This window comes from Symphodus melops (assembly GCF_947650265.1).
Source record: "Symphodus melops genome assembly, chromosome: 8".
NCBI lineage: Eukaryota > Metazoa > Chordata > Actinopteri > Labriformes > Labridae > Symphodus > Symphodus melops.
The window spans coordinates 24,273,488-24,299,318 of NC_136698.1; the positions used below are offsets into that span (position 1 = coordinate 24,273,488).

The following is a 25,831-nucleotide window of genomic DNA, read 5'->3' on the forward strand; positions in this document are numbered from 1 at the left end:
GAGAAAGAAAGGACCCAGGAGAGATCAAGCAAGTAGAGAGAGGAAGAGAGAGAGAGAGCGCAGTAGGAACAGTAGGCCTGTGCAAAGAGCAAGGTCACAATTGCATTGTGTTTCACTCAGGCTGAAACCTGAGCGGCCAAAGTATCCTACAACCAGATAGAGAGTTCCTGTTCACTGCCCTTTATTGCTACTAAGCCTCATGAGCAATGGACTAAGCATGGCGTAAAACCCAAGAGCCATTCATATGTTCAGGGAAAATTGATTTAAACAAATAGATGTACAAGACAATGAGTTAAGAGTTGCATTTACTATTGTTTACAGCATTTAGTCAACATGGATTTTTCATTGTACAGACCTTCCAGTTGAGATGGATGAAAGGGAAATGACAATCTATTGATTGAGCACCAACCTCTATAGCCACCGAGCCATGAGAGTCCTTTAGTGTGCAGGTCAAGTCATTCACAAGGACACAATGACAGTATAAAGGCTCCTCATCTCTTCAAACAGCTCAGTGACTCTCGAAAAGCTCCACTATAGACCTTTCTCCAAGCGTTGCATCTTAATCAGTTCACACTAGGTCTAACAGTATATACAGGATTAAACAGGAGTATTGAAGTTTTTCTTCTGATTTAAGAGAGGATGTATTACAAGTTTATCCAATTCATTTTAAAGGAGAGAAAAATCCTCAACGTTTTATAGTCCAGATTACAACCTTTGTAAGCTGCATAGTATAAATTTTAAATTAACTGATCATTTAATTTCATATTGATTATTTTTAACAACTAAGATAATAACATTTTAAACAAAATGTCATAGGTTTATTTTTGGGCTTTTTTATGTCTTTATTAGAGAGACAGGAGAGCGCATACAGTCAGAACATGTGGAAAGAGAGTAGGGACTGACATGAGGGAAAGGAGCAACAGGTCGGATTTGAACCCGGAGCGAAAAAAGCCAAACCCCATTCACTTCCAGAGAGGGGTGTGGTCAGACACAGTTCATTTACATTTAAAGCTACAGACACAGAAACAGCCTGTTCTGAGCAGGGCTGAAATCGAGGTGTTTCTTGGCGTGATCAAGTACAGGATCAGAGTGGATTTAGAACAAGAAATGTCAAACGTGTTGGGGGGCTCTGAGACTTACTTAAACTTTTTTTTAAAGGAATATGATATGTGACCTTTAAAGCTTATGTGTGGAAACTTTTGTTGATGTTTGTTTTGGTGCAGCTTGTGGACAAAAAGCATTTCTTAACCTTGTTTCTGATGCTGGCCTGTATTACCTTGTAAAAGAAATCTCATCAATTTTTTCTCTTCTTTTTTGTCTATGGCAAGTGTTTCACTCATTGTGAACATTTTCCTTGGATTTTCTTGAGGCTGTTTTATCAGCATGCTGTAAATAAACTTATCTTACATCCCTGCAGTAGATACAGGATATACAAATGGTGTATTTAATCTATTTCAAAGCCAGCAGAGAAATAAACAGCTTTAATATAAAAAAAAGTGTTCTTCAAAAACACAATTATCTGTGCTTCGTTAGTATTAGATATTGCAGAGGTCTTTTCTACATTTAAGAAGAGCTCAAAGATCTTGTTGTCATTGGTGTTATTTCCATTACAGAAGACAACCCTTATCACATCAGAATGAGCTGCCAGTGACTCAACAAAAAATCACAGGGAATTGCCGCAAGACTCGAAGTCTAAGCTATTTGGCATGTCATAGTAAAAAAAAAACAAGTATAAACTTTTATTTTGAAGATGGCTTTGTTTTCAATTATCTACTTCAGTTTAAGGGATCTGGTTATTAAGCATGCTGTGCCATATAAAGAGAACAAACCCATCATTAAGGATATTTAAACACCTGTTAAAAGGCCATTTTGCTTACTTGCTGCAGAAATTTGAGGCTAAAACCTGCAATGCAGACTATAGCCTACCCACAATCTTTTCAGTAAGAGACTTAGAGAAAGGATATTTTTCATCAGAAGAACATGATTATATTTCTTCTCGTCTGTTTCTGTGGGCAGACTCCACTCTGGGATGCTAAATTGTGAGCTCTACTGAACAAACATTTTCCCACAATCACAAAGACAGACCGGCTGCTTTGTGTATGTTTGTCTCCTCTCAGCTTGATGTCCCTGGATTGACCTACTAAACCCTATTCATGACAAATCCGTATTTTCCCCCTGCTAATGCATATTAAACAACCCTGTTTTTTTCCTATAGAAAAAAGCGTTTGCATCTTATGTTGACTATTGTATTAGACAAAGTATTTTTCACAAGAGGGGTATATGGGCGATACCCTGTTTCCCCCTCGTCTCTCTTCACACCCCTTCCTCTCTCCCTCCCTCTGTCTCTCTCTCTTTTCTCTCTTCCCACTACTGCATTGATGCTGTTACCTCCCTCGGTGATGATATCACCGGCTCAGTGGCGCTCGAGCATCCTCCTTACCACAGACTGGGAGACAACAGAGCCATTTTGACAGCTCTTGGAGTAAGAAGAAGCGGGCGAACATCACTGAAAACCCGACCGGCCCCATTTAAAAGCAAGACAGGGCAAAAGAGGGAGGGAGGGTCGCTGGGTAAAAGACACGCTCGTCCTCTGCTCTCCCAGTTTTCATGGAGAGGAGAGGCTGTTAGCTGCAGGCAGTGCCAGAGCCGAAGGAGAGCAGAGGAGGTGGAAGGATATTAAAACCGAGATAAGCACGACTAACACGGTCTCAGCACAGGAGTGAGACGTTTCTGGCCCTGCGGAGGTAGGTTACCTTGTCTTTTCTCTTCTTTTTCCATTGTCACTGCCGGTAATGCAGTTTTAATGAGGTCTGTCTTTATTTACTTAGTGTTAAATCTCCAGGGAAGAGATGGGCATTGGGTGCGGCCATTGAAACGGCTGTCAGCGTCGGAGAAAGACTCCTGTAGAGACTGAATGACATTGAAGCTGCTACTACAACACATTAACGTTATACTGTCATATTATTTTAGTCCTTGTAGCCTATTGTTTTGAAAAATATATTTTAAATGAGTGAGCTGGACCATGTCCTGTCATTGGGCGTAAGGTGAACCACGATACGTACTGCTACACCTGCTAATTGATGAACTATTACCCAACATGCCCGGAAAATGTACACTTTGTCATTATTAAAGAATAAATTGTCAGGTTTAGAAAAATAACACAAGGCCCTTCAGCCAGTGCTGACCTGTGCTTTATAGCTTTGCTGCCACGTTGAAAACCCCACACGTTAAATTGTTTTTAAGGCTGCTTGGGAGGATTTAATTGTATGAAATTGTCGTCATACTCATACACAGACAGACATGGTTAATTACATTAGCCTTTGTCACCGGGAAAATGGTGTCCGCCCAGCTGAGCACCATCATCAGCTGATTGGACTGAGCATCATTCGAGAAGATTATGGACATAAATGTATAGTGGAAAAAGTAAAATATTTTCGTGTCATTAGAATAACATTTATTTTGTTTTTATAAAGGACCCTTAAATCCAAACATGCCAAACGCATGCATATGGTTTAAGCATTGTGAACTTCATCCTCAGATATCAAAACAACAGTGAATTTGGTCCCTAATCTCTTCTTGTTTTTTTAAAACATTATTTCGTATTTCTTTATCCTGATTTGCCCTCAGTTGTTTTCAGTATTACTGCACTTAAAACAACACAATCCATCATTAAAATGACATTTCTCGCACACATTTTACAATTGATTCCGTTCAGGTATCAGCTATAGAGGTTGTTCCAGGAAGCGGGGTGACACAGCAAATTTACAACATTCAATCATGATGACGAACATCTGAGTCACTCGTCACTAGCTATAAGAACATATGCTCTTTCCGTTATCAATATGATGACTTTAATATTTACTGTCAAACCTGGGGTATGCAATAAAAGCAAATTGTATCATATTGCTCATTGTTAAAGCTTATTGATAAAACCATTAAGTGGATGTAATTTGATCTACATTTACGATGAGTCATGGTTGCACTTCATGCACCAACAATGCCACCACACACTAACACACACACACACACACACACACACACACACACACACACACACACACACACACACACACACACACACACACGCACAGTGATTTAATGTTCATATGTGGTCTGTCAGGAAACAGCATGATGAGCTGCTAAATGGAGCCAGACTCTGGATTTGTGGCTGGTTTCAGTGCCTTTGTGAGCCAGGGAAACAGCCTGACATTTAGCTGCTGCTGCTGCTGCACTTCTTTTGTCACTGTGTCACTGCGAGCTTCATTATCCATCTCTCTCCTGGCTGTAGCTGACCATGCATGGGCTTTTCATGTTACAGCTACACATCCCTGCCCTACTCTATTGTACAGATCACGTCAACCATGAGGTGTTACATTCAGCCCTTCAAAGTGTAACAGACGTGAAACCGTGTTTTGAAGCCATATTGGAAATTTGAAATGCCCAAATGATGGCATTGATTGTTTTCATATAAACTGACACATTATATTGATTTGGATTTGCATATGTGCTCCCCTCTACAGACCCAGAAGGCACCCAGAGGTGCTAGGAAGACAGCACCATGGCAGGGGCCTCTGTGAAGGTGGCGGTGCGTGTCCGCCCCTTCAATTCAAGAGAGATCGGAAAAGACAGCAAGTGCATCATCCAGATGACCGGAAACACGACCAGTAAGTGATCAAACAAATTCACCAAATTATATGTCCTGCAACTGTTTTCTCTGTTTTCTTGTTAATAATTTAAAGTCAGGGATGGGTTTACAATCACTGCACCCTGTATGGTGTTCAAAACAGTAGAGTGTGGCTGGTAAAGGGCAAATGTTTGATGGTGTTCCTTAAAAAGCTCACCTGGCAGTTTTCGATGCCTCAGCATGAAGACCCTGCCCTTTGCAACATGCCTTCCTCTCTCTCTTTCAGCAGAATGTACTGCCAATCTTCAGCTTGCACTATCAAATAAAGGCAACAAAGGCCTGAAAGGTGTTATGTCAAATGCACATCACTTTTGAAAAAAGTTTAAACCCAAACTGGACATGCAGCCATCATTTTATTTATCCATTTAGCAGTGGTAAAACGTAATATCTAGTTGTTTTCTTGAGCTCTGGACTTATTTAGCTTGTGTCTGCAGAGAGGGGGCGATGGCAGCATGTCGTGATCTGGACACTCTTGTAAATGAGATTCTTCATCTCAATGAGGCTGAAGTGACCTGCCTTATGTTTTGTTGTCTTGATTGCCAGAAAGGTATCCCATTGTCACATGAACACACGCTTTTTTTTCGATAAGACAAGTAGATGAATCAAACCATCATTGTTTGTTTTTTCCAAGAGAGGGAGAAAAATCAATCCAGATCTTGATAAAATAACTTGTAGGAGAAAGGTTTGATTGAAAAGCATTGATACAGAACATGTCTACTTAGCTTCTTCACCATAAAGTCTTCATTTAGTAAATGTCGCTGCATGTCTCTCCTCCTTTCTCTCCATCCTGCTGTAACCTCACAGTCACCACCAAACTGAGATCAGAAAAGACGCAGTGTGCAGAGCTCCAATGTTGTGATGTTGACCTATAACTGAAACGTGTTTGTTGTCTTTATTTCATTTGTGATTGAAGTGATATCAGTTCATCTGAGGGTAGCTGATGAGGACCAGTGGTGGCTTCCTCTGATTGGCCAAAATAATATGAGCGCATGGCCAATGTATGCAGGGCTCCATCTGATTGGTTCCCTCACTGAGTGTAAAGGCGTGGCTTGTGTTCCTAAAATGTTTATTGAATTTAATTTCAGGAGGTCTGTGCCGTGAGATTATCAAACATGTTTGTACCACGTTGATGATAAAACCGTGATTTATCAAGCAGCACAGTCAAAGCTTTTCCAACCAATGATAACAACCTTGACTTCTAACCTGCCTGCAGTGTCAGAGCTGACTCTGCACAACGCTTCTGTGAAGAAAGATCTATTGATATGAGCAGAGAGTTCGTGTAAAACGGGATTTAATTTCAGAAATTGGCATCTGAGATACGGTTTAAGACTTTAATGTACCAAAAGAGAGAATGAGAGATTGTCTTATTCCTGAAGCCATGATCCTTTAAAGTCATTTATTCAAGCCAGCAGCAGAGGATTTTTAAAAATGAAATCACCTGCTCAGGAAATCTCTTCAACATCATCCAGTTGGTGACATAATCTCCATCTTATTTGACCTGAGAGTTATTTAGGGCAAAGACTGTTATTTATGTATATGTCTCTGGATTAATCCAGATTAACAATTGCTGCTAAGAAAACGTTCATAATTAATCTGCCTCCAATGCCAACATGCAAAGAGTACAATAATTGAAAAGTTTTGCATTGGGTATTTTTTACATATATCAGTATATGGATTGTGTACATTTGAAAAGTTTCCTGTACTGGTTTATGTTGTATGATTTTTTTGTCATGTAGTTAGCGGCCCACATTCCTCGGGTTATTCAGTGCAGAGTGAGGACTCTAGTCGAGAGGAGACTGGAAAGACACTCGATATGTAGTCTGCTAAGCAAGGTAAAGCCGCTTGTTAATAATGGATGAGGCTTCCTGAAATATTTACTGTTTGGCCTAATTTAGCCCGCTCCCTCCTCCTTCCTCATGTCATGGGTGACTAGACAACAAGCTGGGCCGCTTTTCTTGGGCCGTCATATTTTGACCGTGTGATTTGTTGCATTTTAGGATGTTGTTCCCTGCTCGGCTCAATTCCTAAGATCTTAAGAAATCTCACAGGAATTGTTCTGTTTTTAGATGATTCCCTGAAAGTATTTCACGCCATGAACGTAACTCCATTTTCTTCCCACCTAATACAGTTGCAGTGGTGTAATTGCCTTCGTAGCAATTTCATACATTTCTCTCTACAGCAATGGACAATGCGTATTTCACTCTCAGCAGAGTGTAAATTTATATCAGAGGCTTTTTAATCCTCAGCAAATATATTTACAGTGTGGGTACCCCTGAGCGTCCTTGGAGACGTCCCGTTTGATTTAATCTGTGAATTAGATTTCTGAGCCCGTTAAGCCTATTTGCTGTTTTTGATCAGGCAAGTTATCTATCCTCCATATTTATTTTAGGGTCATTCTGGTGTTTTTAAACCCTGTTTTTACACACTGCGTGAATCGAGAAAATGTGTTGATATAGCTGTAATAGATTGTTTCAGCCATGCAGTTGAAGAAGGACTGTGACGTCTGCAGCATAAACTTCAGAGAAAACATGTGAGGTCAAAGCATGTTCCCCTGAAAGAACAGGTTGTACACAGTTAACCCTTTCAGTAGATTAAGATGTTTTGTCTTACATTGCTATTTTTAAAACCAACAAACTGAAAATAAAACAGAAATGTTACCTTGTCAACCAGGAGACTTTTATTGTGAGTTACAGGTACAATGTGTTGACTCGATTCAGCAAGAAAACAGAATCACACAATATCACAAATAAGAACAACAACAACCGAGGACCAATATAAGAAGGTCAAAATAACCTTTTGCAAAACTTAAGAAAAGTCAACGAACTCAATACCCTTTAAAGATCTGTGTGTAGCAGCAGTTTATAGATTAACAACAGACGTGTTTTATCATAAATCCTCCTTCAGCGTTTGTATGACGTTTTTGTTGATGTAGTCTTTAAGCTTTAGAGGGAGCGTTGTAACGACTGTTTCTGGTTAACAAATGGGTCTTTAAAAAAGATTTAATTTTGGGAAACAAACATGTATATTCTGTGTCTATAAATCACACAGATAAAGGCAATAAATCATTTCCTCTTCATGTAATGTACTCCCCAGCCTTATCAGGTTGTCATGAAAATGTACTTAATATTGCTTTATTTTCTACTCATGCACTACTCTTTTCTACTCTGTCTCTTCTGACCGACTCAACGAGAGTCTGCCACTGGTATAAAAACCGCATGTTCCTTCATTAAGGTGCAGCCATTACAGCATGTTTGACAGCTGTCAGATTCAGCCAATTTACGTGTTATTTTAAGACGTTTTTGTACCTTTTTATCATGAAGAATAAGACCCAGGTTAGAAAAACAGAAAGACTCTTTAAGCATTTGTTTGCTGCAATGATAATGAGTGTGGTGCTGCGTATCCACAGCAATATTTTTAACTTTAATAGTGTTTTTTAAACAGGCTGCGTAAAAGAGATTGTTCTTCTGTAACAATAGATGGTAATAGTGTCCTGATTTCAACGACTCGTTTATCACAGTTTAATTTGAGTTTTTATGTGGGTAACACATTTTTCTTTTTCTTCTCAAACCTGGCTGCAGTAAAATCCAGGCTCGAATTCACACAATACCCACTTCGAAAGTCTTTAAACGTGTCAACAGAAAGTGTGAAAGTGTTAACTGAAGGGAAATACAGGATGAATTAAGAACTGCAGATGAATATTTATTTGAACATGCATAAATGCCTCCCATATTTACCATGCACAGATTTTAATCAGAGCTTAATTCAGGTTCTGTTTGATCAATCCAGAGCTTAAACAGAGTTTACATTATTTGAGCAGTGTTAGAAAACGTCTTGTTGGGTCGGTCCTGCACAAACACAAAGCTGCTCTCAGTGAGTCTGCAAGTCTTTCAGCAGAGCAGATTGTTCCCTTCCAAACCGAGTCAATGGTTCTGGATGTGGACTGGAGGATGTGAGCACGCTGATGTCATGAAAAAGCCTCCCTGGTTGCAGTTTCTGGAGGGGGTACAGAGGCCGGGTATAAATGCCCCCTTGTCTTTTTGTAGTCTGGGGCTGGGGAAAGGAGGAAGAAAAAGGAGCTTTGGGGCTTTTTATGGGCGTCTCTGTCTCTGCTTTGTGCTCTCTGCCACTCTTGTGTGTCAATAGCCCCGTTCCCACAATGCAGCAGAATGGCAGTAGGCTGGTTTTAAGAAATCTTCCCTCCCATGCTGACCGCGATTAAGATGCAGGGGACGGACCGGCAGAGTAAACAGGCCTCTCTGTGGGGGGACACCGGGGGGAGAAACTCAGTGGAACAATTGAAGTTTACATTGAAGCAAACATCTTAAATACACTGTGCTACTCTTAAATCTCTGCCTATACCTCAAACATGACGGCTGTAGGGTTTTATCTAAAGAGGTAAATGTTTACAGACTACCACAATGGTCATTTCTTTATTTCTTTTGTTGTGGTATCGTAGTTCCCAAAACTAAAACTAAATTCTGAAGACATTTCAGGGAAAGTTAAATGAATTATTGCCTGTTATCTACATTTTAAATACATTAGACAGTCTCACTCTCACTGTTATAAGAGTCAGACTAACAGACAAGCGAAAGAGCTTTTTAATAAATGTGGCGTTTTTATGAGCCATAGGCTTTTAAAAACCCCGGATGGAAGTGAAGGATTTTTAAGTCATCCTGTGCTGTGTCTGAATATAGCATCAACATGGCTCTCCTCCAGTCTCTGTCAGTGGGTTCACATCACATCCCCTCTGCCAGACCTGCTGACGCAGCCACATATCCTCTCCTATTGACTGGGGCAGGTCACCCGTGACAGCCTGAGCAGCATCTCAGTCTCAGCTAGAAAGAGCCAGCAGTGAGGGCAAAGACAAACTCAGAATATAAATGGAGGTTTCTGAATATGATGCATGATGACTAAAAGGAGTGTAGGTATAATCACTAACCTACAAAGGATAAACGATGTGATTGTGCCAGGAGAAAAGAATAAATCAATTTCAATCAATCTATCAACTATTACATTTTCTCAATGTTAAGACTCTTCTAGCAGCCTCGTGACAATTCTCTGGTTTATAAATATCTAACATCCATCTGAACATCTCAGGGATTAAGCTAAAACATGATACTTCCAAGTATCCTCTTGGGTTTTGGAAATGCTGATTGATTTTCATCCATTATCCATAACTGTTGTCCCATTCGTGGTTGCAGAGGGGGGTCGGAGCTTGGTGACCAGTCAATCACAGGGCTGACAAACAGAGACAAACAAGCGGTCACACTCACACCTACGGCCAATTTAGAGAGACCAGTTAACCTGACGAGCCTGTGTTTGGTCTGCGGGAGGAAGTTAGAGTACCAACGCATCCACAGGGGCAACATCTAAACTTCACACAGAAAAGCCCTCTCTGTGACAGGAAATGAATCAGAAAGCTCTTTTCCTCTGAAAAGAACTCATGAAAATGATAAAATGTAGATCTATTCAGTGTTAAACTTTGATTTTAGCAGAAAATGAGCCATATTAGGAATGCTTGATTGTGTTAGAAATCATAATCACGGTTATTTTAAAGGATATTGAGGTCACAATTATTATGTTACTTATTGATTTTACTTCTGCATCACATGCTTTTATCGAGCTGAACTCAACAGTTTCAATTCATCAAAATAAACAAGTGAAAAAATATACATACATAGAAAAATAATAATGTAAAATAATAAATTAACTCTTATTTTCAGGTAGTGGTGATGTTTTTGTTTTAATAAAAATATTACAACAAACACTGAAACATTTATATCACATGAGCATAAAGCGGCACGTGACAAAGCATCGTTTCATCTCGATTATCTTGTTTTCATGATCGTGGTAAGGCTAAATCAGAATTGGAATTAAAAATTGATTTCCAAGCCCTATCCCATGACCGGTATAATATCAGTGATTTTATTTTGAAATTACCTCATGCAGCTAGATCTTCCCCTGCAGTTTGTACTTTCAACATTTTGTTTTTATTATATATGTTGTTATATATATGTTATATATGTGTTTTTAATAAAGCCTGGACTTTCTTCACTCAAATAGTACATTGTTGAATACTAGTATACTTGCTTTGATGTATTTCAATGTCTTGTCCAGCCACACATGTGCCGGTAGGTATTAAGTCACCTCTTTGAGAGGTTGGCCTTCTTAAAAAAGAAATTAACATTATTGTCTGCAACATGTACGGAAATAGTCTTTTCTGTCTTTCAAAGATGGGATTTGTGTACAAATAATAACTGTGATTATCAGTGGTGTACTTGAGCTCACGATCAGAGGTCATGTGCATTCATTAAAGCTTAGATAAGGGGGGGTGCGTGCTTCTACTATTAATCACATCTGGTGACGTGGTTTGAAGCACACAGCCAGAATTTAAATGATCTGTTCTTACGTTTTCACTCAACGACAAGAATTCTAAATCATGGCAAGAGTTTCCATCATATAAAAGAAGAAAGGCAATAAAGCAGAGCATGATGAAGATGGTCGACGTGCTCTGTGTGATATAAAAGCTGCTGAAGCTGTCCTCAGGTGCAGGTTACTCTGACACGGCAGCTGTGACCACAGACAGCGTCACAGGAGCTGGCAACTCGGGCTCACGTCTCAGTGTAACACTCATACATCTTGCCAATCACTGCCACTCCAAACTAATTACCCTGTCTGAGTGCAATGCGTGTTTCTTTCCGGTGCTGGACTCCATGAGGGTGTTCTGGGGGATTGTATGAATCATACGGCAATCAGGGATGAGTAAGCAGCCAGGATGGTATCCTGACTGCTTACTCGACTCATCACTGTGTATGCCCGTTGTTGAGATGTTGTAAGGTAGTCTATGTCTATTATTATTTAAAATCAGCTGGTTTGATGGCCTTTGTCCGAGAAAATCTAGATTTTTAAAGTGCTGCTGATCAGTTATAGCAACATTATCACAATACGAGCATTCGATAACCACATTACAACGATGTAAACAGGATGTAAACAATCCTGACTTTTTCAGACGATTTACGGTAATCAGTCCTTATAACATGTTGATATCAAATCTTATAAAAGCTTTTGTGAGGTGTAACCATTTTTTTTTCATGTAGGGTTGACAAATATTGAAAAAGGCGTGGTCGTCATTTCAAAGGGTGTAAGTGATCTTTTTTTCCCCCCAAGTCTAACGTGGATATTTATGTCATTATCATCTAGCTATGAGATGATGGGAATCAGATTTCCAAGTAATTGCTACACACTTCCTGGCAATGCAGTGCAATTTTTAAAACAGGTTTTTAAAATGTTCTTTAAACTACATTAATGGTCGCAGGTTTTAAAGATCCAGTTGGCAGAAGTCGTGCCAAGAAGAATGAATTTGTGGCACTAAATAAAACAACCGTCCTCCATGTAACATCTTAGAGACATTTAATATTTCAGACTTGTATTTGTGCTTTCTCTGAGGTGTGAAGTGAACAAAGAATTATTATTATCAACTTTATTTGTAAAGGGACCATGTACAATATTTAACATAAATGTTGCCATTTGATGTATTGCACCAGACTGCAGTCCCTCGGTTACAATTGATCAATCTGTATCTAGCATTACTAGATGCAGCAGCTGCCTTGCTCTGAATGAAATGATACAGCTAAAACTCAGTGTGGACAATAAAACGAGAAGATGATATTTGACTCTTTAGTCTGATGATTGTCCCCGATATCACAACACATTACTGGAGAGGACCATTTACTGTATGGCAGGAAGCGTTGCACTGCAACATTTTTAACTGATGAATAAAAATGATTTTGTAACCTCAAGTGTTTCGAGGCAACCATGTAAGCACAGAAGAGACTCCTTGGATGATTGTGAAGACATCATCTGTCTCTCACATATAGCTGTGGTCCAGATGACCTGACAGACATACACACAGTCAACAAGGCCTCATCCTTTTGTCATGATGAGGAATGGGCCTGAAACCGGAAACCCAAGGCAGCCACACTGGCCTATATTTCATAGCTGGAAACATAGTATCCATGTAGAGAGGAAATAACAGTGTGTACGCTGACTTAAAAGAGTACTTAGCTCCAGGCCTCTTCCTCCTATCGACCGTTCTGCATTAGTAGAGAAATGGTGTCTGGAGCTTTGGGAGCAGAGAGGAAGCATTTTTATATCATCAGACCACAGCAGAGATATTGTTCCTGGTGGGCACAAAACCAGATGCTCAAGTTTTCTCAGGATTGATTTCAAGGCTGGGTTAGGTGGGCCAAAAAGGAACACATTTACAGACATCTATACCAGATATTCTGCACAAGTAAAGAATCAAAAAACACTCAGCACAATCAGCCTGTTTTGATCTCTTCTGCAGTTACTGCCTGTTGACACCAGTGGAGGCAAAGGGATGGAAATTTAGATCTTTGAGTTGTCTAGATTGTAAATATTAATGGATAAAGCCTGAGTTACATCACCCATCTGTTACAGCAGGGGGCTCTGTGGGCTCATTGGCAGCAGCCGCCATGTTGGAAATCCTGTGTCAGCCTAACTTTCCGTCAAGCTAAAGACAGGCTGAGAGCTGGAGCTGAGCAGGTTTTAAGCCTCCTACCTGTCAGTCAAATCATCTAAATGCCTAATTATGGATAACACGTATTGCTAATAAAACAACATTGGGTGTGTTATTTAAACAATCCCCTTGTGTACAGTGTATATATACCGGCTTTTTCAAATGGCTGTCTGTGACTTCTGATGTTTCTGTAGCCAGCCTCAAGCAGACACTCGAGCAAATGCAGGATTTTGTACTCTGGCATTGGCTGCCTTTTTCAATATCAGGTGTTTAACAAACAGTCAAAATGATCAACCTTTTACTTCAGACTGACATTCACAACTTTTTTCTTCTTATTTAATGAGTCACAACTGAATCGTCCTTAAATCTACCAGACTAGATTATTCAAATATAAGGTGGCACCTGACACTTTAGACTCTATCAGTATTTTTCTTACAGCATGGAAAGAAATTATTACATTTATAGAAGATTTTTCTGGTGGCTAACAAAGGCAACAAAAGAAATAGGAGCCGGTTGAAGAGCAGCTCTGACTGGTGGTTTTGTCACGCTGTTGTAAGATGAGCTGAGCTTAAAGAGCTGAGGCTGAGCTGATCTAAAATGGCCACTCAAAGACAGAGACCTGAAAGGTAACAACCTGGTCTTATAATCTATCAGCACCATCGGATCAAACTTTACAGGAGAGTTTTTTGAATTGAGAACAGTTTTGTCTTTGTGTGTGTAATCATTAAAGCCTCAGAGAGTTACTTAAGTTCGAGGACGACGTGTTTCACATGATGTTAGTCTTATTAAGTATGTGCACAACTATGTTAGTTTAGAGGTACTGTGTGTGTGTGTGTGTGTGTGTGTGTGTGTGTGTGTGTGTGTGTATATATATATATATACTTTTTATTTACTTTGTCATATCATCTAATAATTTGGTAATAATTCATCCATCAATTTCATTGTCATAATAATAATGCAGAAATAAATATAAATAAAAAAATTTATATATATATTTTAACAAAATAAAATAAAATATTTTTTAACAAAAATAAAATAACATAGAAGAGGATGACATCACAACTTGCAAACCTGAAGTCTTCTTGCCTCCCCTTTTACTAAGAAAGACCACACATGTAGAAGAGACTTTAAACCTCTGGCAATAAAGAATAAAAAAAAGACGACGCTTAATCTGGAATCATTTTTCAATTTTTACGCCAAAGGCAACTGATGTACTACAATGTGTCTCACTCAACTTCAATGGGGAAAATAATATCATTGCATTATATGTTCCTCTCACAAAATGTTTTCTTGTTTTCATTACATATAAGATCTAATGTTGTGCACAAACAGTACAGATGAGGACAGGTACAGACATCAGGTGTCTTCCTGACAGGTGTCTGAAGTCTTCCTGTCTCTATCTGCACAACGTGACACTGACACAGCTCAGATACAGTTTCACATGGCGGCTCTCACCCTCCCTCTGACCCGTGTTTCTTGTTCTGTCTTTCAGCCATCATCAACCCCAAGCAGGCCAAAGATAACAAGAGCTTCAACTTTGATTACTCCTACTGGTCCCACACCACGGTAACTCCTTCTGTGTCCCCACCGTACAACACTACTACGACACACTCACATCTTCAATCTGTTGCTTTTTTAAGAGCATTTTAAAGAGTTCCTGATCGTTGACGTCTCTCTCCACAGCCCGAGGACGACAACTATGCTTCTCAGATGCTGGTGTACAAGGACATCGGCGAGGAGATGCTGCTGCACGCCTTCGAGGGCTACAATGTCTGCATATTTGCATATGGTCAGACAGGCGCTGGGAAGTCCTACACCATGATGGGGAAGCAGGATGTCAAGGACCAGCAAGGAATCATCCCCCTGGTACAGACTCATTTTAACTACATGATGTGTTTGTTTTTAAATCAAAGAGAATATGCTTTTTAATATTGTGTTTTTTCTCCTTGCAGCTCTGTGAAGATCTTTTCACCAAGATTAGTGACAATACAGACAACAGCATGTCTTACTCTGTGGAGGTAAGCATCATCTGCACTCTTTGTTTTGTTTACACTTTAGTTAATTACGTTTTTAGATAAGGAAGGGTCAGGAACTGTGTACAGAAAATAGAACCGAAGAGGTATTTTACAACTCACTACTTCTCATGCAATTAATTCAAACACAGCTAACCTAAATGTGCTGCATACCTGAACCATGTTTTAAATGTGCTCTCTGATATTTTACATGTCAACAGGTAAGCTACATGGAAATCTACTGTGAACGTGTGCGCGACTTATTGAACCCTAAAAATAAAGGAAACCTGCGTGTTCGAGAACATCCTCTGATGGGACCTTATGTGGAAGATCTCTCTAAACTTGCTGTCACCTCTTACAACGACATCCAGGACCTGATGGACTCAGGCAACAAGGCCAGGTAGTGGAGCTGTCTGTTCACTAGACCATTACGCTCTACAGTTGTCAAACTTTTTCACACTTCAATACTTTTTAATACCATGGGTTTTAAACAATAGTTTCTCAGTTATTTCAGGGATCGAAAAATACCAAAGATAAAAAAAACTGGAAATCCTTTTGCCTGTTGGACTCATTAGATTGTGTCATGTTGAGGTATTAATTTGGTATCTTATCTCTGCTGAAGAAGAACACCATGTCGACAAACTCAGTGTCCCCTGTTCCTTACTTTGCATAGTTATTCCTCGAAATAATCTGATGTTCTTCTCTTCATATTGACATTTACATGCAGCTTTCAAGATCAAAATAGCTCACACCAGGATTGTTCTAATTGACAGTCTGAGTTGTCTGTTCGTGCTTGAGCTGCACCCCGGATGAGTTACACGCCTGTGCACAAGGCACCCCATCGATCCTCCAGTTAACATGAACATATTTACAACATTGCTGTCTTTTTTACTTATGAAGCTCATCCTTTAAACTCACAAATAACAACCCAGGCCAGACATAGCTTTAACCTCTAGAGAGTGTTAAATAATGAAGTGCCATGAACCTACAGTTTCCTCATTGCCTGTATCCACTTTGTTTTCTTTATACAGGCTCAGTCAAACTTAAAAAACTTCTCTTTAGCAAGCTTGAGAAAAGTTAGTTCTGTTTTGTTTACACTGTGGTTATTTTTAATTGTTTTTATTTTGTGCCAATGACAGCAACAATAGCATTTAGTCAGTAAGGAATGATGAATCATCTTTACGTCAGGGGTTGGTGGGACTTAATGTTGCTCTGTCTCTGTCATCCTCATCCTTATCCTCTTTGCTGAGAAAACAAAAGAGCTAAATATGAATGTAATCTGTCTTTGCAGGACTGTGGCTGCCACCAACATGAATGAGACCAGCAGCCGCTCGCATGCCGTCTTTAACATCATATTCACTCAGAAACGCCACGATGCTGACACTGATAACACCACTGAGAAGGTAGACTTTAATATATCACTGAGTAAACTAATTCAACATTGATCTGCTATCTCTGCTCATCTATGAGTTGACTGATAACAAGGATTTCAATCTTGTCGTAAATTGGAAATCAATGGTTGCATGAAGGTCAGTCCAGAATTATTAGCAGTGTTAGGAAGGATACACTTTAAGTGCAAGGAGTTTTTTGCTGTTTTAAATGTGACACCCCTTGTTGTGGTAGGCTGGTCGGAGCGTTTTTTATTTTTTTATTTGAGAAATTTGCGTTGAATTCATTGGCTTACAACATCCACAAAAACTAAACACTGAGAACCTATAAAAGAAACAACTCTTACAATCTGAGCGCTTACTTCACTGTTGAACAAAATGCAGCGATCACAAACTGACAGCATCATCTAGCACTCTATCTAACGTTTATGGTGTGTCAGTGCCAAACTGTGTTCCTCGTATATATTTTTGAGGCATATCGATCGATTGTTTATATGGATGCTCTTTGTCTTTTACTGTGATTTTATTTACATTTTTCTTCCCACTCTGATTGTACAGCATTGTAGCCAACATGAGTTGCTTTTTAAATGTTCTTTTCGATAGATTGGTTGGAATTTTTTTGACTAATTTATGTATTTGTTTGATTTTCTGTTTTAGGTCAGCAAGATAAGTTTGGTGGATTTGGCGGGCAGTGAGAGGGCAGATTCGACTGGGGCAAAAGGCACCAGGCTTAAGGTGAGACTCCGTATCCATAGTCTTCATTTATTTACACAGCTTATGATATGATATGATTTGACGAATCAGGTCATGCTCCATATACGCAGGCTAAAGACCTCAGAGCAGGTGGCCCGGGGTTCAAGTCCCACCTGTGGCTCCTTTTTTGAATATCATACTCCACTCTCTCTCCTCAGTTTCCTGCTCGAGCCACTGTCCTATCGAATAAAAGCTAAACCCCACAAAATGAATCACAAACAAAGAACAACAGAAGGACATTCCTCAGAAAAGCTTTTATAGATAACTTTTGTCTTATCTGATTGTATCAACAAAAGGAAATTATACAAAGAAACTGTTAATTTACACAATAAAAGATATTTTACTTTGTCTAAAATTAGGATATTGACTAACACATTAAATAATAAATCATGCCAGTATGACATCCTGCTGCACAGCTTCATTGTTTTGTCTCTTTTAGACAAATGAGGAAGTTCATCTTTATTTTTTTTAGTCTTGCTGCTTTTCTTTTGGATCAGCAAACTAATGAACACTAAATGCATCAGGGCCTCTAATTGAGACCTGCCCTTCTTTGTCAAAATGTGCAGCTCCATCAGGCTAGTGTAAAGGAGAGGGCTTGTATTGGGATGGGCTTGTATTTGGAGTTTTACCGTAAATCCATTTTAAAACTATAATAATTATGTTGACTTTCAAGTATTTATGATTCTTGCTCTCCAACAGGAAGGAGCAAACATCAACAAATCTCTCACTACACTGGGAAAAGTCATCTCTGCGTTGGCAGAAGTGGTATGTTTCATGATCTACATTTTGTTGTAAAATAAAGCAGATGTCATGCAGGATATTAATTTCAGTGTCTGTTTTATTTAAGGACTCTATGGTGAATAAGGTAATCTGCTTAAAGATTAAATATAGACATGTATATTTTCTAAACTTAAATGAAATAACAAATTTGATTTAAATGTTCTAAATATTTTACATTTGGTTCACAGAATAAAAAGAAGAAGAAAGTAGAAAGCCATATCCCGTACAGAGATTCAGTTTTGACCTGGCTACTCAGAGAAAATCTGGGTATGAACACAATGTTTATTTATTTTACAAGCTTGTTTTTCTTCAATACTTCATGAATCCTGAACAAACTGAGGCCTACATTTGTTTTTCTTTAGGGGGGAATTCTCGCACTGCAATGGTAGCTGCCCTGAGTCCAGCAGACATCAACTACGACGAGACGCTCAGTACACTCAGGTAGAGAGCACAAAACACATTTTCTGCTCCTCTGTCGTCTTTTCCTCCCACACAGCTGCTGAATGTCGCTCTGAAGGACGCTAATGAGACAAAGTGTTGCATAATACACACTCCCCTCAGGGATTTGCATCCGTTTCACACTTCAAACACCCTTCAGGAGCTGCAGTGCCATGCTGCAGAATCCTGTGGCTGTGTGAATATTTATTTGCCTTTTTTGTCACCCCTCTCTCACCCGAGTTAACCTGCTCAATGATCCTTCCTTTACCCTCACAGGTACGCAGACCGAGCCAAACAGATTCGCTGTAACGCCGTGATCAATGAAGATCCCAACAACCGATTAGTGCGAGAGCTGAAGGAGGAAGTGTCTCGTCTGAAAGATCTCCTCTACGCCCAGGGCCTGGGTGACATCATTGAGAGTAAGGGGTCATTTATTGGATTTATGCGACCATTAGTGCTATCTCTACAAGAGTATTTATAACGTTTGTAATGGTTTTTGTGTGAGTGTGCACACAGTTCTCAATGACACACTGTCAGCCCACACAGCTCCCCTCAAAAAGCTGCACACACAACTCTCCATGTACTCACAAACAATGTGTGTTTATATGCCTTCAGAAAAAAAACACAAAGCAGACAGAGACCCAAAATACCAAAGATCTGAGAGTCATTTTAGGAAAAATAAGTTCATCCACTCTATTAATAATAATAGATCTTATCTAATGTATTAGTAACATAAGATAATATTCAGGTAAATATTTTTTTCCTATTAAGTAAAAAAAAAAAAAAAAATTCAAGATAACAGTTTTTATCACAGAAAAAAAAAACCTTATAGAAGTGATGAAAAAACCTTTCTTCATCCTGTCACAAATGAAAATAACATGGAAAAATACATTTAGCATTAGACATAACACGGGTAGAAAAACTAACAATGAAGATTAGGATTTAAAGCAAAATAGTTTTTTTTTCTAAATTGGCTCTCACTGCTCTCTCACTAAACTCATTATTAAATAATTTACAACAACTGTTGTAAAACATGCAAAGCTCTGTTTCTGTTTGTTAAGGTGTTAAAGAAATAATAAGGACATTTGAGATTAGTATTAATATTTTTCTCTTGGTCTTGGCTCTCCTTTAATTCTCCTCTAATCCGTCTCTGTCACTCTTTCTCCACTCTTCTCGCAGCATATCGACCGTCTGGTGCTGAGATCGAGGGTTTGAAATGTGTGTTTTCTGGCTTTTGCTCTTGCTATTGTGGCAGCAGCTTAGCATCAGCAGTGCTTTCTGTGACAGTGTAAAGTAGCTTTTCTGTTTGTTTTCTTCTGTGCGGCATCAACACTTGTTTGAGAAGTGATCATTATGTCTTAGGCGCTTTGCACTGGAACACAATTCAAACCTGCCAACATTTAGGGTTCAAAATGTGAGCGTTATTTTAGCGACGTAGGAATGGATACAAAAACAAGAACTAATAACCAAAAGAGAAATAATGAAATATATGACACACACTTTGTTAAAGTCATTGCCTCTGTGCTGGAACAGTTTGGTCCAGCTCTGCTTATATTTGTATGTCTCTTTAGATCCCAATTAGATTTATTATATGGTCATGCTATCCTATATTTTTACAGAGGCTTTTAAGTTTGTTTTTTTAGTTTCGATGTTTCCTGATGGAGCTCTGCCCAATCCTGCCCTACTTTGCTGTAACTGACTAGAAAAGTGAATCTTTTAAACACAGACGTTCATCCAGCAGACAGCCCAGCTCTTAGGCTGCAACAACAAACGGGAGTCAAAGATAAGATAATTAATCCATCCATCCATTGCCTATGCTGCTTTTCGTGTTCGGGGTCACAGGGGGCCGACGGAGCCGATCAAGATATATCAAAAAACACCAAATTTAACAGTGACAGCTGCTCCGCCATGTTCGATGTTCCTGTCAGCATCTCTCTGATGAGAAAGAATTATATGGGTGAGGACTTCACCAGGCCCAGGTGTAGCTCATCCACTGATGCGACCCCACCTTGACCTGAACCTACATCAGAAAGAAAAACCAGCAAAACGGGAACACCTAGTGGTGTGGAGGGGTCGTTACAGTGTGGACTAAAAAATACTTTAAGTCATGCAGCCTGCTCTGGGCTGAAAGCCCTGAGGTCAACTTCGTGGCAACAGATTAAATCTAATCGTCACACAGGTATGCAGGATTAGACTGGACTCTATCAATAAAAAAGTAAAACTGGCCAGTTTTCCTCTGCAGAAATCAGACACACAAACCCAGATACGAGGTGGTATTTGGTTGCCAAGATTTTGTTGTGTGTCTTCTTTTAGCTTAATGAGCGTGGATATCGTTTCAAAGATGATTGTGATTCTTGGCTGATGTCAGACTCAAAAATGAAATGTATAACTTGTATCTGTGGAGCGAAAGACAAAAAACAGATGGACGCTGAAAAACGACATTGAAATGCAGAAGAAGCCTGCAAAAAAACAGATATGTTGGCAGGTCTGCGATAATTGAATGTTCTTGTCCCAGTGATTCAGAGATATGATTATGGCTGTGTACTGTAGCTGTGGCATTGGCTGGACTGAGCTTAAATATTTAATGAGGTGAAAAAGCAATACAGAGCAACACAGAGCCAAGCGAATCATTCATACAAAATATGTTTTGAAAATGTACCTTTCCCATTCCCCGGCAGAGTCTCCTGTTTGTCTCTATAACAGAAAAACAAAAACATAAAATGACAATGCGGCCTTTTGTCAAACAGAGAGTATACTCAGTTTCATATTATTGGATTCACATATCTTTCACTGTATTTCTATAATACATGACTATATTAAGAACGCTGTGAAGTCAATATTGTGGGATCCATCTGGACAGGGGACAGCCTGTCCAGATGGATAGATGTGATACACTTTACCAATGTATTGCTCCGTTTCGCCAAAGCAGCAGCTGCAGGGTTGATATTTTTTATTTATGACGGCCAAAGGAAACACTCACCGCAGGACAGGGAACTTGAGGTAAAATCAGGTTTTGCTTGTAGACTACCTTCAACATTTAAATATAATATATTATCAAATTAGAAAAAGGAATGAATGAACCAAAGAAGTAATTATCCTGGGATTTTTAGGGGGGGTCGGGGGAGCTTTTTTATTGCTAACAAAAGGGAATCACACTGAGCATTGAATGCATCTTTATGCTTTAGATAATAGTTCTAATTAAGTTCTGGCTTTCTAGTGTTCTCTGCAGGAAGTCTGACCCCTTTTTTGAAATGAATAATTATCTATTTCATTATGTAAGCCCCCCCAACTTCTCTATTTCTCGTTCCATATGAAGACTGATTTGGTTACATGTGCATGACTGGAAGTGAGCACGAGAGTCTTTATTGCGAACGAGATGGCAGATAAAGAGTTTGTAAATGCTAATTTTACATGTTCTTGTTTAATATTCCTGCATTTGATGCTAAGCTTGTAAATGTTTTGTATTTTAGCTGCAAATCATTTGGACATGGCTCAATGATCTCCTTGTTGCATATTTTAAGTTTTGTGTGCGTGGCTTTCTGCTGCTGCTGCCCTTGCTTATCAACTAGCAAATGTATCTCTCTGAGTTTTATGGGAGTTGTTTCAGGCCACATATCTTCTCTTCCTTTTCTGCTCTCTCTTCTCTTCCTTATTGGTTCACATTTCTCAATTTTATTTCTTAAATTTTATCGATTTCCCAATCCCCACTTCCTCGAAACACATACACATCCTGTGCTCCCTGCGTCCTGCCCGACAGACCTATCCGATTACAAGAACAATAACAAAAAAGGACAAGCAGTGAATCAAAGGGATGATCTCTCCACAGTGACCAACGCCATGACGGGCATGAGTCCCTCTCCGTCTCTCTCAGCCTTGTCCAGCCGAGCCGGATCCATCGCCAGTCTGCATGACCGCATCATGTTCAGCCCAGGCAGCGAGGAGGCCATCGAGAGGCTGAAGGTGAACGCAGGACAACATTACCACGCACTCAGTCTCCAAGCACTCACTCTGAATACACAGCATCCGAGTACAGCATTAAATATCAGATATTCTCATCAGCTGCTTATTCACAGACCATATGCTGTTTTGTGCCCATAATCCTTGGCTCAGTCAAAGTGAAAGGCCTGCAATATTCACTTGTTTTGCTTGTGTTGACAAATCTGTTTGTCAATACTATCTGACTTCTCCAGACTGAGTCATTGGTTTCCACTGAGGTCATACATCTTCATGGATTGTTCAATAATGTTGTGCCTGTTCTAGAGAATGAAAAGTAGATGGAAGACAGGCAGAGAAATGAGGAATAAAAACATGCAATAATCCAGGGGGCTATGTTGCTCAGGTTCCTTCCCCGGGTAGTTTTACTTATATCAGAGATTTTATTGGTTTCTACAACTCTGGCTCATTACAGTGTTTACCGAACCTTATTAAAACAGCAGTAAATATTGGCCTGTTTTCACTCATGTGACTGGTGGAGTATTTACAGCTTGGTTTATATATCACGATACACACCGACAACATTTCACTCCTACAGCTACTTTTCCAGGGAACAGAGGTTCTTATGTGGTTTTCTTCTCCTTTTGAAGACCAGTCAAGAAAAGTCTGCTGATGTCTATTGCAGTGACACAGACTTCTGTTTTGTACAGCATTTGATAGGTTACGCTGTCATGGCTGCTTTGTTTAGCTTATTCAGACACCACCTACAAATAAAGGACCTTCACTTGCATATTTCATAAAAGTCTTTACTGTTCAAAGACTGAGCCTAACTGGATCAGTGTTTATACCAAGCTACAACCTCCTCAGATCAATTAACATATTGGTATATGGTATTATAGTGTGGCATGACATACTGTATATATTCTATAATACACATAGTTTAAGTGTAAAATGCTTCAGCGTGTCCATCGGTGAAAAGAATATGGATGATTTATTTGTTTTCGATTACAATGGAGGATTATGGCACAGAGGTTTACAATATATGCAGAACACTTTTTAACACTTCTCTCTGACAATATAGGAAACAGAGAAAATCATTGCTGAACTCAATGAGACCTGGGAGGAGAAACTTCGTCGAACAGAGGCGATTAGAATGGAAAGGTGAAGTGTACAATTTTCTGTTTAACTTTTTAATATTTTATTTGTAAAATTGTTCTGAAGATTCAGTCCTTCTATCAGTGTAAGAAACAAAACAAACCAATACATCTGGAAAGGGTATCCTAAAGATACAGAAAATGGTTTAAAAACAGAGCAAGAAAGACTTTAGGGCACTCACTACTGCAACATGTTGAGAATAACTCAGTTTTCATGGGATGGTCATTTAGTCCTGAAAACCAACTTTGTCATGTTTTGGCATCAAGTCTTCATGGGGAAGTCCAAATAACCTACACTTGTTTGAGTCCAAGAAGCGCTCTTTTCTAGGATTTCTTTTAAAGAATAAATACCATTAATGAAGACTCTTTTAAGGTGGAGACCTGCAACATGACCTGACAATATCCTTGTATATTTTATGAAATATGGGCTTTTGGAGAAACAAGACAATCCCTCTACATGTCCTCCTATAATAATGATTGGCAAAGCAAAAAAAACATGCACTGGTTTACTGACTTGACTTTCATTCACAGAGAGGCCTTGCTTGCAGAAATGGGTGTGGCAATGCGTGAAGATGGTGGGACACTTGGTGTTTTCTCTCCCAAGAAGGTAAGAAAACATGAGCTCTCTCCACAAATCACATTTAATCTTATCCTTAACATTAAAATCATATTTAAAAAGTGCTTTTTAATTTACCCCTAAAAGCCCTCCGATTGCCCTAGAAAGCCCCAGCCTGTTTTTATCGACACAGTTGGTCTGTTTTCCCCAAACGAGGTTTGTTGCTGTGAAGTGTTAAAAACCTGTTTCCCTCTCCGAGTGCTCTGAGTCTCTCTTCAACTGCAGGCAGATCAGTCGAGGGTTTTTCCTTTCTTCATTTACTGTTATCTTAAATCTACTTCATTACTCACTTCAAATAATCCCCGAAGGCGGCATTGGGTGTAAACATGGGGGAAAGATAATGGTAGCGCCCCCGTTTCAGTAATTTATGAGTGTTTGCCTGCAGCCTGTAACATCTGACTGAGGCTTCATTAAACACTCACGCTGTGGAGCTGCATGGTTTTAGCTGCTGCTGATTGTTTGATGTTTCTTACTGTGGGAGATTTTCCAGCTCTTTGATGTGCAGTGTATGCATATGTTTTACTGTAAATAACATATGGTTGATGAATTATTTATGTAAAATTCATGCAAAATATCTGCAGTTAGTAAACTATTCTCTTGTCTCAGACACCTCATCTTGTGAACCTGAATGAGGATCCTCTGATGTCTGAGTGCCTGCTCTACTACATTAAAGACGGGATTACCAGGTCAGATATTTTATGATCTCATAATTAAAGAGTTATTTTTTGCGATTGAGGTATTATAAAGATTTTTCAGCTGCTAAGTGTACCTCTTACACCATACCATCTCTTTTTTTTCCAGGGTGGGTCGTTTGGATGCCAGCAGTCGTCAGGACATCGTGCTCAGTGGCCACTTCATCAAAGATGAGCACTGCACTTTCACAAGCGCTACAGGTCCTTCGGGAGAAAGTGGGTGTTTTAGTTTTGCTCCAAAGGCTTGTTGTTGTGTACATTAAAGTTTAACATTGACAGACAATAAGTGAATCCTCAAACCGTGTTTTCTGTTGCTAAGCAGCAGTCGTCCTCGAGCCCTGTGAAGGAGCGGAGACTTATGTGAACGGAAAGAGGGTGACAGAGCCCACCATCCTCATATCAGGTCTGTAAGCCGAGTTACCTTCAGTCTCCTTTTTTATAGAAGTATGAATCTTTTACACTCTATAAACCTTTTTCCATCATGCACTCTTGACATTCTCTCGACATTTTCAGGAACTTTCCTTTCACACAAGCAGCTCACAGTGGGACATTATCTGTAATGCTTTCATAACTAAAAATACTTCACTGGGTTTAGGATTTGGGCTCATCCTCCAACTGTTCTGGTGACTGTTTATATGTTAAATGTCACATATTATCCTCATTTTCAACAAATTTAAATAAGTCTCAAAGCTCCCCAAAAATATGTCTTTAAAGTTTCTTGTTCCAAATCCACTCTGATCCTGTATTTGATCGCGCCTAAAGCAAAGTTGTACTGTTGTTTTGAAGTTTTCTTTCAAATAGCCTATAAAAACATATCTCTTCAGTCAGGTATACTGTAACTG

The 25,831-nt window shown here is 39.3% G+C and overlaps 1 protein-coding gene across 21 annotated transcripts in view; it reads left to right on the plus strand.

Moving 5' to 3' along the window:
* Positions 1–2,382: 2,382 nt before the first annotated feature.
* Positions 2,383–25,831, plus strand: part of kif1aa (kinesin family member 1Aa) — a 48,113-nt gene continuing 24,664 nt past the window's right edge. For 6 of the 21 annotated variants that reach the window (XM_079351288.1, XM_079351305.1, XM_079351302.1 and 3 more), the window contains exons 1-20: positions 2,384–2,744; positions 4,521–4,664; positions 14,716–14,789; positions 14,907–15,089; positions 15,176–15,241; positions 15,457–15,635; positions 16,527–16,638; positions 17,281–17,358; positions 18,076–18,141; positions 18,224–18,241; positions 18,345–18,423; positions 18,519–18,597; positions 18,871–19,013; positions 19,774–19,812; positions 22,352–22,554; positions 23,609–23,688; positions 24,213–24,288; positions 24,904–24,983; positions 25,099–25,205; positions 25,312–25,392. In XM_079351288.1, coding sequence (XP_079207414.1) covers positions 4,559–4,664; positions 14,716–14,789; positions 14,907–15,089; positions 15,176–15,241; positions 15,457–15,635; positions 16,527–16,638; positions 17,281–17,358; positions 18,076–18,141; positions 18,224–18,241; positions 18,345–18,423; positions 18,519–18,597; positions 18,871–19,013; positions 19,774–19,812; positions 22,352–22,554; positions 23,609–23,688; positions 24,213–24,288; positions 24,904–24,983; positions 25,099–25,205; positions 25,312–25,392 — 1,849 coding nt within the window. In that variant the 5' untranslated portion in view covers positions 2,384–2,744; positions 4,521–4,558. Of the gene's footprint in view, positions 2,745–4,520; positions 4,665–14,715; positions 14,790–14,906; positions 15,090–15,175; positions 15,242–15,456; positions 15,636–16,526; positions 16,639–17,280; positions 17,359–18,075; positions 18,142–18,223; positions 18,242–18,344; positions 18,424–18,518; positions 18,598–18,870; positions 19,014–19,773; positions 19,813–22,351; positions 22,555–23,608; positions 23,689–24,212; positions 24,289–24,903; positions 24,984–25,098; positions 25,206–25,311; positions 25,393–25,831 lie in introns of all 21 variants that reach the window. The other 15 variants (XM_079351290.1, XM_079351295.1, XM_079351298.1 and 12 more) reach the window with 6 other exon arrangements.